This window comes from Salvelinus alpinus, chromosome 30 (genome assembly GCF_045679555.1).
Source record: "Salvelinus alpinus chromosome 30, SLU_Salpinus.1, whole genome shotgun sequence".
In the NCBI taxonomy this organism is placed as follows: Eukaryota; Metazoa; Chordata; class Actinopteri; order Salmoniformes; family Salmonidae; genus Salvelinus; species Salvelinus alpinus.
In genome coordinates, this window is record NC_092115.1 from 47,284,695 (window position 1) to 47,299,416 (window position 14,722).

Here is a 14,722-nt window from a genome sequence, read left to right on the forward strand (position 1 = left end):
TCAGTAAATTGGCAGAACGAATAGGTAAGGGATAATCAAGGAGGGGCTATGCGTTCTATGGAAAACAATGAACGACGTGGAAGGTGTGTTCCACGACGCACTAGAGTGGAACTGACCTTCCACGAGTTGCATTATTTTCCAGAGAAAGCATAGAGCCCGAGTTGATTATCCCTTTTATACCATGCCAATAATTTAACACGTTTGCCTCTAGAAATGTGTTCAACATCCACTAAGGTAGCTAGGTACTTCACTAGATAGCAAAGGTAGTTACCTTGGTAACAAAACAGACTTTCTAGTTTAGCTAACCAAACCATCAGACCTAGCTTGCGATTATGAAAATCGAATTCAACAATGCCAATGTTCTCAATTCGACTTTTGCTTTCAATGCAGCTCAAACATAAGGATGAACTATAGCCACTGAATTCTACCGTGCGTTAGAATGCCCTTCAGAAACTAGTACTTAACAACGCCATGGTATAAGTGTGGTTATTAGGCCTACTGACAGTCGATACTGATAGTGGCTAATATTTAACATGATAGAAATAGGAAACAGTGAAAGTTGGGGTAGCCTAAAATTAAGACTTTTGAGAGTGCCCATCCCTGCAAGTTAAAAGGCCGTACAATTTAAATTCTGCATAACGACACAACATTTCATAAACTTTACTGTGGGACATTTTTATATACTTCAGTTTTCTGCCATATGCATGGTTTCCTCACGTATAAAGGTGGTGGAATTATTAGTGGATTAAGTTCAAGGTCAGAGAGAAAAGTGCATAAAAAGGGAATTACGTTCCATTTACGCCCGCTTAGGTCGGAATCAGCCCCCATGTGAAAGCTGAATGGATGGGGATGATGTAGAAACCAGTCATATGACTGACCATAAGACAGGTCAGTATACGGTGACAGACAGGAGTTCCTCTGGGGCCTGGGGTGGTTGGTTGGGTCCCAAAGGTGTGGTGGTGGTCTAGTGAGTAAAAAAGTCCCAAGGTAGAAACTGCAGTCATACCTTAAAATGTTGGAGAGGAAAACACCCCCACACTCATCAATATGATGAGCAGCCAAGTCCCAAACCCAACAATTTGTCTCAGCTGCAAAAATAAGTATTTATTTTTGCAGCTGAGAAAACAAAATATAGAAAAAACTAAAATATAACAAAATGAAAAAAAATAAAAATACAACTCCAGATGTTTTTATGTTGATTGAATGTAAAGAAAAAATTAACTGGAGCTAGACTTCTGAGTATCCAAAAGTACTGGTCTGAAGGACCCATGTTGGTCAGGGTAGGGTGTTCGTTGGGATGCCCTCAGTAAAATGACCAAACAGCAGTAGCAGTATCCTGGCAGGCAATCCTTTAGGGGGACTAACGCTATGTGCTTCCAGCAGCCTGGGCCTCTCCTCCCTCTGAATTAACTGCGGGACAGAGCAACAACAATGTTAATACCTGTATTACTGTATGATGGACAGAAAGACTAGTAGTACATAAATAGTGATTGGAAAGATACATGAAGACATGCTGCTAACTGCAGGGAGAAGACTACAACAACTAGAGCAATGGGCACAGTTTGGAATAATTATTCACAATATACCACAGAGGCATCAAAAAGAAAGGAGGACCAAGGCACTCTTCATATAATTAATTAAAATGCCTTTATTAGTATGGCATGTTCAATAGAAACAAAGTTGTTTAAAAACCGACGCGTTTCGGCTGCATGGCCTTCGTCAGGGAGTACCACAGAGGCAGTTGAAGAACCTTGAAGTCACACTAAGTGCTGGAATGCCAGACAGACACCAAAGCCACTCACACATGTCAATCTCTGGTCTAAACCAGAGACTGATGCACGCACGCACACAGTAAGCCCAATAGAGATGTATCTAGTTATTGATCAGACCTGCAGCATTGTTGACCTGATCTTCCTCATCGCTGTCCCCTTCAGAGTGGGGCAAGTCAGCCTCGGGGGCGCAGTCTGCAGCCGGGGCCTCCTGGGGCTCCTGGTCCGCCCGGCTCTTCAGGGCCAGGATACGATGGTGCAGCGCTGCTGCCAGCTGACCTGTGTCCTCCCTAGAACTAGCCTGAAGATGATGACAATAACAGCAAGGACGGACAGAGCGAAGTCATTAAAAACACCACAACAATAATAGGGATTAAACAACACATCAGACAGACAACTGCTGCACTGTGTCCTAAAAACTAGCCTCAATTGAACCATAATTACAGGGACACTGAAGTTATCAGAAACACTGTTGTGCTGATGAGGTGTTGAATTCAAGCACCTGTCTACTTCCTTATCCCTGTACACCCTCTAGTGTCTCTACTGAGTACTACACCACATTTCAAACTCATTTATTTAAATAGGGACAGGTACAAACACAGGGGTATTTTAATTTAGACAAAGAAAGCAGTTGCAAAAAGTTTTGCAACGGAAACCGGTTACTCCAAATGGAGAATGTTCTATAACGAAATCAAGAGTCTATTGGACAAATCCAGGTAGGTCCCTTCCCATTTCATTCTGTTGGCTTCCGTTTGGTTCGTTAGGTTCCCCCCCCAAAGGTGTGACAGATGTATACAGCTCTTTAGTTTTTTCCCAACACCCAACCCCAGATAAAATGCAAAAACGATACACAAAGCGTGTGATACGACTAACATGAAGCAGGCTAAACGCTGGGCAATGGTGATGTCATACCGATATTAGGAAGACCTTGACCCCTTGGTCCTCTGTGTCCATGGCGGTGACACGGACACTCTTCTCGCTGGCCTTGTCCACCTGCATCTGAGGCCACAGTTTGGTGTTCAGGATCAATCTAAGGCTACCCTGGGTCCGCATCACTTGAGGAACACACAGAGGTATATGGGTCAAGGACGTTAGATAAAAAATGTAAACAGAAAAAAAATCGGTACACTACCGGTAAAAAGTTTGGGGGCACTTAGAAATGTCCTTGTTTTTGAAAGAAAAACAAATTTTTGGTCCATTAAAATAAAATGAAATTGATCAGAAATACAGTTGTTAATAGACATTGTTAATGTTGTAAATGACTATTGTAGATGGAAACGGCAGATTTTTTATGGAATATCTACAGAGGCCCATTATCAGAAACCATCATTCCAATGGCACGTTGTGTTAGCTAATCTATGTTGATCATTTTAAAAGGCTAATTGATCATTAGAAAACCCTTTTGCAATTATGTTGGTACAGCTGAAAACTGTTGTTCTCATTAAAGAAGCAATAAAACTGGCCTTCTTTAGACAAGTTGAGTATCTGGAGCATCAGCATTTGTGGGTTCGATTTCAAGCTCAAAATGGCCAGAAACAAAGAACTTTCATCTGAAACTCGTCAGGCTATTCCATGCGAGAAATTCCCAAGAAACTGAAGATCTCGTACAACGCTGTGTACTACTCTCTTCACATAACAGCGCAAACTGGCTCTAACCAGAATAGAAAGAGTGGGAGGCCCCGGGACACAACTGAGCAAGAGGACAAGTACATTAGTGTCTAGTTTGAGAAACAGACGCCTCACAAGTCCTCAACTGGAAGCTTCATTAAATAGTACTTGCAAAACACCAGTCTCAACGTCAACAGTGAAGAGGCGACTCCGGGATGCTGGCCTTCTAGGCAGAGTTGCAAAGAAAAAGCCATATCTCAGACTGGCCAATAAAAATAAAAGATTAAGATGGGCAAAATAACACAGACACTGGACAGAGGAACTCTGACTAGAAGGCAAGCATCCCGGAGTCGCCTGAACAGAGCTTCCCATGGTGGCATTGGGGTTATGGTATTGGCAGGCAGGCATAAGCCACGGACAACAAACACTATTTTATTGATGGCATTTTAAAAGGCACAGAGATACCGTGACGAGATCCTGAGACCCATTGTCGTGCCATTCATCTGCAGCCATCACCTCATGTTTCAACATGCTAATATACAGCACCATGTCGCAAGGATCTGTACACAATTCCTGGAAGCTGAAAATGTCCCAGTTTGTCCATGGCCTGTCACCCATTGAGTATGTTTTGGATGGCTCTGGATAGATGTGTACGACAGGTTGTTCCAGTTCCCGCCAATATCCAGTAACTTCGCACAGCCATTGAATCAAAGTGGGACAACATTCCACAATCAACAGCCATCAACTCTATGCGAAGGAAATGCTGACTGGTTCTCTGATCCATGCCCCATTTTTTTTTTTTTTAAGGTAAATATGACCAACAGATGCATATCTGTATTCCAAGTCATGTGAAATCCATAGACTAGCCTCATGAATTTATTTATTTAGACTGATTTCCTTATATGAACTGTAACTCGGTAAAATCTTTGAAATTGTTGAATGTTGCATTTATATTTTTGTTCAGTATATTATTTACTGATCAGTCAAAATTAAATGTGTACAGGTGAGTATACAGGCCAGTGTATGTCCAGGTGAGTGTGTACCTACCTAGACGTGATTGTAGTGATCCGTCGTCTGTGGATGCCATGTCATTAAGCCTGAGCAGCCCTCGACCCCGCTCTATCCACGTCTGGGCTGTCTTGTCAAACACAAACAACTTGCACTGGACCTGAGGGGGGAGACATACACATTACTTATCGGGGGGGAGACATTCACCACCGTCCTTGTAATCTAAATATTTAAAACGGATCCTACATCCGCAATCCTACTCTGAGACGCTATGTGAATATGGGTCCTGATGTATTCGTATATCGTCAGCCAGAGACTAGACACCGACCTGCAAAACGTTACTTTCTGATTCTTCTCCAGTTTTGACGTCTACCTTCTCCAAGATGCACTTCTTGGCTGTGGCTTTGGTGTACGCTGCTGCAGATTCCTCCAGTGACTCTGTCACGTTGTTACCTGTGATTACACACACACGTAACAAGTTAACTAGAAATATACACAGGGATCAGCACTGGGCTGTACGTGAGTCTTACCCTTCTCTGGTATGTTTTCCTTGGAAGAGGATTCAGACACAGAGGGAGCTGGTAAGACTTTACAGTCTTCCACTGATGCCTCCCCTCCCTTGGAAGGGCTCTGAAAACACACAGTACACTGTCAGCCAACCATGCATTGTCTCTACAGTGCAATAATAAAGTCCATTCCTACAGTTCACTCCTGATACAGCGCATTCGGGAAAATATTCTAAAAATTGATTACAAAAATTAAAAACCTTTTCTCATCAATCTACACACAATACCCCATAAAGACAAAGCGAAAACAGGCTTAGACATTTTTGCAAATGTATTAAAAATAAATATTATATTTACCTAAGTATTCAGAGCCTTTACTCAGTACTTTCCTGAAGCACCTTTGGCAGCGATTACAGCCTCGAGTCTTCTTGGCACACCTGTATTTGGGGAGTTTCTCCAATTCTTCTCTGCAAATCATCTCAAGCTCTGTGAGGTTGGATGGGGAGAGTCGCTGCACAGCTATTTTCAGGTCTCTTCAGAGATGTTCGATCGGGTTCAAGGCCGGATGTTTGATCAGGTTCAAGTCCGGGCCACTCAAGGACATTCAGAGACTTGTCCCGAACCAACTCCTGCATTGACTTGGCTGTGTGCTTAGGGTTCCTGTCCTGTTGGAAGGGGAACCTTTGCCCCAGTCTGAGGTCCTGAGCAGGTTTTCATCAAGGATCTTTCTGTACTTTGCTCTGTTCAACTTTAATCCGTTCATCTTTCCCTCGATCCTGACTAGTCTCCTAGTCACTGCCGCTGAAAAACATCCCCACAGCATGATGCTGCCACCACCATGCTTCACCGTAGAGATAGTATTGGCCAGGTGATGAGCGGTGCATGGTTTCCTCCAAACATTACACTTGGCATTCAGGCCAAAGAGTTCAATGTTGGTTTCATCAGACCAGAGAATCTTGTTTCTCATGGTCTGAGAGTCCTTTAGGTGCCTTTTGGCAAACTCCATGCGCGCTGTCATGTGCCTTTTACTGAAGAGTGGCTTCTGTCTGGCCACTTGACCATAATGGCCTGATTGGTGGAGTGCTGTAGAGATGGTTGTCTATCTGAAAGGTTCTCCCATCTCCACAGAGTAACTGTGGAGCTCTGTTAGAGTGACCATCAGGTTCTTGGTCACCTCCCTGACCAAGGCCCTTCTCCCCCGATTGCTCAGTTTGGCCGGGCGGCCAGCTCTAGGATGAGTCTTGGTGGTTCCAAACTTCGTCCATATAAAAATGATCGAGGCCACTGGGGACCTTCAATGCTGCAGAAATGTTTTGGTACCCTTCCCCAGATCTGTGCCTCGACACAATCCTGTCTAGGAGATCTACGGACAATTCCTTCAATCTCATGGCTTGGTTTTTGCTCTGACAAACGGTCAACTGTGGGACCTTATATAGACAGGTATGTGCCTTTCCAAATCATGTCCAATCAATTGAATTTACCACAGGTGTACTCCAATCAAGTTGTAGAAACATCTCAAGGATGATCATGGGAAACAGGATGCATCTGAGTACAATTTCAAGTCTCATAGCAAAGGGTCTGAATAATTATGCATCAGTTTTTTAAATTTGTAATAAATTTGCCCCAAAAAAAATCTAAAAACCTTTTCGGTTTGTCGTTATGGGGTATTGTGTGTAGATTGATTAAATAAATAAAAATCTAATCAATTTTAGAATAAGGCTGTAACGTAACAAAATTTGGAAAAAATTAGGCGGTCGGAATACTTTCCGAATGCACTATAAGTCAAAATAAGTGTGCACAGTACACACACAGTTCTCTCGTCTCCATAACAGTCCCAGGTTGTTGCATTTCTCAGGAGCCATCTCTATTTGGGTTCAACTGGGTTTGCTCGATCACCATCTCTATGGTCTATGTCATGGCCTAAAGGGCAACGCCCCCACTAATCAAACGAACAGTCTCTACTCACTAGGACTCTCTCTGACATGTTCTGTCCAAAGACAAATTTGGCCCCCTTGTCGGTATTGTGTATGGCGTTCTTTGAACTGAAAGGAATCAAGAAGAACAAGAAGATATTAGCACATTTTAGTAATTTAACAGACAGTTATCCAGCGCAACTTACAATTAATGCATTCAATTAAGGTAGCTAAAACAATCATATTACGATTATTGCAAAACCTTAAATTTTGAAAAAAACAAGTCTGATCTGAACTCATAAAGAAGCAGATTCTCTGCCAGAGCAAAGGTCTGAAAAGCCAGTGACAAAATGTTACCTGGGGGTGGCGATGTACTGTAAGAAATAGTTTGTTCCCTCCTGAGAATCCAGGGGTAACAACTTGCCATCTTTACTATTCTCTTCCAACTAGAAAGAGAGAAAGAGAACCGTCAGGTAAAATAAATATTTTGACGTTTCTTGCTAAGATTTTTTTTTACAAAAGTAAATTGGATATTTAAACATCACCCTTGAATAATTTGAAGTGATTGTTTAAAGGGGAAATAACCACCTTTGCTCTGTCTTTGATATTTTGCCCAAACACGAAAGAAGACTCTGCAGAACAATCGTTCTTCTCTCTGCTCACGCCATCCTCCCTTTCATGTTTCTACAGGAGGCAAGATACAGCAGTCAGTCATCATGATGGGTTTGGGGAATTCAGCTTTCATTTATTGTTAAATAATAGTAATAATAATTGGGCAACCGAAAATAAATAACAACTGCACGATTCTGATAGTAAATGATTTCCAAAAAGTAGGTCTGGGCAGTTACTACACTTCTGCCTCTGTATATTAGACAGGACCATGATCGTAGTCCTCACCGGTGACTTAGCGAGGACGTCTGAGTGCTCAGTATTGTTCTGGAAGATGCTCGACCCTTCTGACGTTCCGTCGGACGACTTCTTCACCCCGTTAGTGGACTCTGAGTTGGACTTGACTGGTGGGGCCTGGAGCAAGGCTGGCCGGAGCACACTGCGCTGCTGCTCCTTGGGTTTCTGACTGGGGACGCCTGGAACACAATCTGCTAATGGATTGGATCTGAATGCCTTACAGAACTACCCCATGCACAACCATGTACTATATCACAACTACCATGCACTATATCACAATTACCATGCACTATATCACAATTACCATGCACTACCTCGTGCTACATCAGCACTACCACACAACTAACATGCACAACCATGTACTATATCAGAACTACCATGCACCACCATGTACTATATCACAACTACCATGCACCACCACGTACTACATCAGCACTATATCACAATAAACATGCACCACCATGTACTATATCAGAACTACCACCATGCACCTCCATCCATATTAACATGCTGTACTGCCATCTATGTTTATACATTTACTTGGACCAGGAGTTTATCCTGACTACTTGACCTGACCAGGAAAACTTATAGGGCCTAGTCATGGGCTATAACAAGGGCCCAGTTTTTCTCCTTCTAGTCAAGTCAGAACCCCACATACCAGACCACACCAGTTGAGGCTGGTGGGAGGAGCTATAGCAGGATGGGCTCATTGTAATGGTAAACATGGAGCGGTATCAAATATATGGAAACCACATGTTTGACTCAGTTCCATTTATTCCATTTCAGCCATTACAATAAGGCCGTCCACCTATAGCTCCTCCCACCAGCCTCTACAGAACCACACATACACAGGCATCAATACCCACCTGAACTAGGCGCCTGGCCGTGGATGAGAGTAGGTGGTTTTAAACGAAACCCTACAGGCTTCTCATCTGGCGAGAGGAAGAAAAAACAGAACATGTAGAATTGTTTAAAAAATCAATAACGGCAGCTTTCATAGTATTATTGTATCCTCAGTACATTTTATCATTAAATAAACACAGCTGGACTACAGTTTAAGCATACAATACATATTACATACAAGTCAACCACTGGAGACTTCATGAGTGAAGCCTTCATGATGAGGAGTTACTAGAAGAAGTAGACAAGTCTCACCTGGTTCTGAGTCCTCTGAATTCCCAGTTGGAGACTGGCAGAAACTTGAGGGCATGAAGACATTGTTCTTACTAGACCCTGCAGAGAGCAGGAGAGAGGCTGCATTACACACAACACCAAATCTAGAAAATATATTATTTTCCAACAATTAAGTAAAAATCGAGGAAAATACATTCAGCAGGGAATGACTTATCTAATGTGTTTCATTACCAGAATGTGAAGGTGGGAACTGTGTTAAAGATGAAGTCCTCTCTCTTTTTAATGGAGGACAGTAGCCACCATCCTCTTTGTCTGAACCTGAAAATAAGCAAATTGTCTTATTTTAGCCTTCTGTTGAAATGACCAATTAAAATGCTCTACCTGGGCACTAAGATACGCAGTACGGCTGTTCTACTGGTCGATCGAGAGTCATCTGTTCTTTCGACTAATCGATTGGTTAAACATTTTTAATTTGTATTTTTCCATATATAGGCACAGCCTGTGTGTTTTAATAAAATCAACTATAAGCTACTAGATGCATTTTAAAGGCTACTGAACATGTCTGATGCTTTAAGCACATCTTTTGATTAAATAATTAAGACACAAATCACTCAAGAGGGAGCCAGAGATCAAGATTGCCTAACCAGGAGAGAAAAAAACTGTGCCTGACTCCCCCCTCCTGCTGCCGCTACGCTCCTGAAGTTGCCGGTAATAGGCTACACCAGGGGTCAGCAAACTTTACCAGTTGGAGTGCCAATTTATCTTACTATTTCTACCGATCTGCGTGCCAGTTATGATTTTCATATGCACATTTTTGTGGAACATTTTTAATTTATAATAAAGTGTTCATATCTCAAAATAATTGTCATGTGGTCAATCAACATTTTATCTCAATCTTAACGACAATGATACAAATCTAAAAGGAACTATTGCCATTGCCAACTATGTACAAATAGCCTACACAAATAAAACACTGCAGCTTGCAGGTAGAAAATATCCTGATCAAAATGTATATCCTATTGGATATACACATTGGCTACACAAGGCCTGTTTGCAACGAACTTGATAATCAACTGGGTCCGGCCCCGAAGCTCGCACTAGCAAATAGAGGTCGACCGATTATGATTTTTCAATGCCGATACCGATTATTGGAGGACCAAAAAAAGCTGATACCGATTAAATTGGCCGATTTTATATATATATATATAGTCTTTATTACAAATATATATATATATAATAAAGACAATTACAAAAACACTGAATGAACAATGAACACTTATTTTAACTTAATATAATACATCAATAAAATCAATTTAGTCTCAAATAAATAATGAAACATGTTCAATTTGGTTTAAATAATGCAAAAACAAAGTGTTGGAAAAGAAAGTAAAAGTGCAATATGTGCCATGTAAAAAAGCTAAGGTTTAAGTTCCTTGCTCAGAACATGAGAACATATAAAAGCTGGTGGGTCCTTTTAACATGAGTCTTTAATATTCCCAGGTAATAAGTTTTATGTTGTAGTTATTATAGGACTATTTCTCTCTATACCATTTGTATTTCATATACCTTTGACTATTGGATGTTCTAATAGGTACTTTAGTATTGCCAGCCTAATCTCGGGAGTTGATAGGCTTGAAGTCATAAACAGCGCAATGCTTAAAGCATAGTTTAATATTGCCTGCTAACATGAATTTCTTTTAAATAAATATGCAGGTTGAAAAAAATATATACTTCTGTGTATTGATTTTAAGAAAGGCATAGATGTTTATGGTTAGGTACATTCGTGCAACGATTGTGCTTTTTTTAGCAAATGCGCTTTTGTTAAATCATCCCCCGTTTGGCGAAGTTGGCTGTCTTTGTTAGGAAGAAATGGTCTTCACACAGTTTGCAACGAGCCAGGCAGCCCAAACTGCTGCATATACCCTGACTCTGTTGCACAGAACGCAAGAGAAGAGACACAATTTCCATAGTTAAAAGAAATTAATGTTAGCAGGCAATATTAACTAAATATGCAGGTTTAAAAATATATACTTGTGTATTGATTTTAAGAAAGGCGTTGATGTTTAGGTACACATTGGTGCAACGACAGTGCTTTTCTCGCGAATGCGCTTGTTAAATCACCCGTTTGGCAAAGTAGGCTATGACTCAATGATAAATTAACAGGCACCGCATCGATTATATGCAACGCAGGACAAGCTAGATAAACTAGTAATATCATCAACCATGTGTAGTTAACTAGTGATTATGTTAAGATTGTTTTTTATAAGATACATTTAATGCTAGGTAGCACCTTACCTTGGCTCCTGCTGCACTCGCATAACAGGTAGTCAGCCTGCCACGCAGTGTCCTCGTGGATTGCAATGTAATCGGCCATGATCGGTGTCCAAAAATGCCGATTACCGATTGTTATGAAAACTTGAAATCGGCACTAATTAAGCGGCCATTCCGATTAATCGGTCGACCACTACTAGCAAACTTACAAAATATTATAAAATATTCTGGGTCCTCAGAGTTTCCCGCTCCAGTGAGCTTGGGACAGACACAGCTGTAAGGCTATTTGTGCAAGGGATAAGAAGTAATCAAGTTTTGGTTTATTTCGAAATACACTAAAACTTGTTTCTCACAAGTGTAGCATATGTTTTGAGCTTTGCAAACAACGTGTCCACTCCAACAATGAGAACAGTAAACGACTTTAATAATAATATATTGAATGCATTAACAGAAATTACCATTACCAAACAAGCATGGAAGATTAGAAATTATGGAAATTAACGGTAAATGTACTACTGGTGATATGTTATGGGGAATTGATAGACACTAACAATCAAAAGGCAAACAATTCACACAATGAAGTTATGAAACAATGAATGCACACGAAATGGTGGGAGAGAGTGCATTCTGGAGAGGGACGTGCCTTGTGCATCTTAGCGACACTCCCCTTCTTCTTGGACTATGGCATGCCCGCAGCCTCGTCAATGGATTAGTCGACTGAGACAGGCGCAAATCTGACAGGTGTCTTGCATGCCATGAAAGAAATTATCTATTTGCAACGGCTCGTCTAAATCAATCTCGGTCGATCAACAGCCTATCGACCAGTGGACTAAATGGGGTCAGCCCTACTACGCAGTATAATTTGATCCCTGGGAAATTAACTACAACACTATTATGGGCATTATAAGGTCAGATGGAAATCATTTGATGAAATAGGCTAACAGTCAGATGCGATGTATGCATACCCTACCTTCATCTTCTGCACTCGATCCATCAGCTGATCTCTGTAATAGAGAGCAGCACTAGGTCAACTGTTTGTTTCTCAGACTAGAAACAACTGAGTCAAATTATGAAGCTTTACAGTGAATTTCCATGAAGGCCCATTGATTTCCATCAATGTGAGGGGAAAGAATAGAATACTGTCTAGCTTACCTTCTGTGCTTTATCTTTTTGGAACAGAAACACTGGTGGCGCTATGGCAGGCTTCTCTGTTTAATGAAGAGGGAAATCATGCTTTACCATACAGAAGAGTACATTTGTCACTTGTATGAAGTGTAGGCCTAATATCAAGACATCACAGCCCGTGAATCAGTTGTTTGTGTCAACAATGAAAAACATTGTCACAGTGATTGTCATTTGTCATGAGCATTTGTCATGAGCAAACACCCTGCAGCAGTTTTGAGTTGACACAGGTTCTGCCATAATGTTTTTTCAGAAAGGTAGAAGACCTACATCTGTGTAATTCCATGTCTGGCACTCTGGATTCTCTGTTTAACGTAGGCATGTGTTTCTAATTTCACAAAGATGTTCAGAGTGCCACTTGAGGAAATGCAGGAATATTTAGCTAAGGCTAAACCATAAACCTAGACAGACAAAATATTTCTGCCAAAAAGAATCCCAACACATGTATTCAGACTGTTTGTTTTGTCCTTCCTCCAACTTTCTGCTAACTGGGTCAATCACACAGACTTCCAACTCTCCCCATTCAGTTGAGATACTTCTGAATAGATGCCAAATGACCATGATGCAAGGTTTGAGAATAAACAACTTGCGTTATATAATCCTTTATTCCATTCAGAGGTTGAAGTAAACAATCAGTTTAAAAACAAACACAACCATACTAGCCTAGAATTGGTAAGGGACATTATATTTACTAAAACAAATATATCTAAATCAAACTAGGCATTTCAAATAGGACAATGTGTGCATCAAATAATTGCCATTATAAACATAGGCTACATGTATGGACACCACATTGACAAGAGCATTGGATTTAGACCATCAAAACTCATGGCCTAGCCAACAAACTGCCAGGACAACTAGCACCTCAGCAGGCCAGGGTCAGAGAAAGGACTGTGATACTTTGTAAATAAATACAAGCACATGATCCAACAATGTGTAGCTTGATTGTCACTTATGACAACAGTTGTTTCAAACAGTAGTAGTGGTGTACGACAGTGACATCATAGCCTAGCTTCCAATCCACATATCCAACCTTACTAGCTAGCTAACTACAAAATTAGGATAGTCTGGGTAATATAAATGCAGTCACAATATAGCGCTGGTCAACTACAAGCTAGTTAGCTAACAGGATTTGCGCAACAACAAGACTTGATCAATTAGTCACCCAGTTCAGAATGTGCAGCATTCATTAGCTAAGATTGCTAGCAACATTTGCTAAATTGGCTAACACTACCTCGCTGGCAAGTGGGGTGTGAACAAATAGCTTGCTACCTTTAAAGAGACTTCATGATTTTATTAGCTAAATCAATGTCCTTGACAAATAGCTAGTTACCACTAATACCAATACATGATATAGAAAGTTAGCATTAAGAGGAAGGTAGCTAGCTAGCTAAGTTAGCCATAGCCCCATGAAGTGTCATTTCACCGGTTAACGTTAACTGAGGAAATTGTTAGCAACCTAGCTGTGACTAACAAATTAAGAACTCGTATAGCTAACAAGGTGGCAAACGTGCGTTAACGTGCATTAACTAGCTAACTGATTAGCTACAATATACCTTGCTAAATGTAGTTAAAATAACGTTAGCAAACAGATCTGATTAACTAGCGTTAGCCAGCTTCCCATCCCCGCCTAAATAGCCGAAGTTAGATGTGGCTGGTTTGCTATGGTAGCTAGCTACCTATATTGTGAAAATTAACATGTTCTTTCTTATGTAGCCGGTCTGAAACAACAATTGGTTCCACTATTTTATTTAAAGGCTGTAAACCATTACGTTCATTGCAATGACATATATATATATATATTTTATAAATAAATACGTAAAGGTCCATGCAGATAATTCAACAGTTTTGCTTTGTTTCCTCACACCGACACTGCTCACCTTCGTTTGCCAATTCCGCCATTTTACTTCTCTGCTCACACCCATAACCCACCGCGCAAAATAGATAAACGCCGCCCATTTCTACAGTTTATCTTCTGTAAAAAAATGCTGCTACTCTCTGGGCGCGTTCGTAAATTCACTCTGGCTTCAGAGGACTCCCGTCTGAGTGTGCAAAAGCGCAGAATAACTGATGCATTTATGAACGTTCAATACGCCTTGAACATGGCCGGTGTCAGTAAACGTCGGCAAAGAAACGTAACTCAATTGTTGCCAGCAACACAGTTACAATCACCAACTGGCTAGGCGTTCGTTATCCATATCGTTGGTGATTGTAACTGTGTTGCATTGTCTCAAACATTGTCTCAATGTTGTCTGGAAGTAGCTAACAAGCGAGTTAACTTAGGTGCTTGACTGCCGTTGTGAGGCCAGAACGCTCGGATCAACCCTACTCTTCGGCCATAGCGTCCAGCGTGCGCTCTGAACGTTCCGAGAACAGACAATCTGACAACATTCTGAATTTACGATCGCGAAGAGTGCCCTCTGAG

At 41.1% G+C, this 14,722-nt stretch overlaps 1 protein-coding gene across 3 annotated transcripts; it reads right to left on the reverse strand.

The window, feature by feature from the left end:
* Positions 1 to 645: 645 nt before the first annotated feature.
* LOC139560623 (ran-binding protein 3-like) lies at positions 646 to 14,306 on the reverse strand. Of its 3 annotated transcripts, none has more exons than XM_071377558.1 (16): positions 14,178 to 14,306; positions 12,268 to 12,323; positions 12,086 to 12,119; positions 9,076 to 9,162; positions 8,866 to 8,943; positions 8,577 to 8,642; positions 7,702 to 7,901; positions 7,393 to 7,488; positions 7,162 to 7,250; positions 6,858 to 6,933; positions 4,916 to 5,015; positions 4,759 to 4,838; positions 4,425 to 4,545; positions 2,682 to 2,824; positions 1,890 to 2,070; positions 646 to 1,410 (listed from the first exon to the last, which is right to left on the reverse strand). In XM_071377558.1, exons 1-16 carry the CDS (start codon positions 14,254 to 14,256, stop codon positions 1,367 to 1,369), a joined length of 1,530 nt encoding a protein of 509 aa, XP_071233659.1. In that variant the 5' UTR covers positions 14,257 to 14,306; the 3' UTR covers positions 646 to 1,366. The 3 variants fall into 3 exon arrangements, with proteins under 3 accessions (XP_071233659.1, XP_071233658.1, XP_071233657.1); XM_071377557.1 differs by having other exon boundaries at positions 4,714 to 4,838; positions 7,702 to 7,889; positions 14,178 to 14,303; XM_071377556.1 differs by having other exon boundaries at positions 4,714 to 4,838; positions 14,178 to 14,303.
* Between the last annotated feature and the right edge of the window lie 416 nt (positions 14,307 to 14,722).

Coding starts and splice junctions, on each gene's coding strand:
- LOC139560623 (XM_071377556.1), bottom strand. CDS start 14,256: ATGGGCGGCGTTTATCTATTTTGCGCGGTGGGTTATGGGTGTGAGCAG. Junction 2,825..4,424: donor ATCACTACAATCACGTCTAG/GTAGGTACACAC, acceptor GTGTTCCTCAAG/TGATGCGGACCCAGGGTAGC. Junction 2,071..2,681: donor TCAAGGTCTTCCTAATATCG/GTATGACATCAC, acceptor CATCATCTTCAG/GCTAGTTCTAGGGAGGACAC.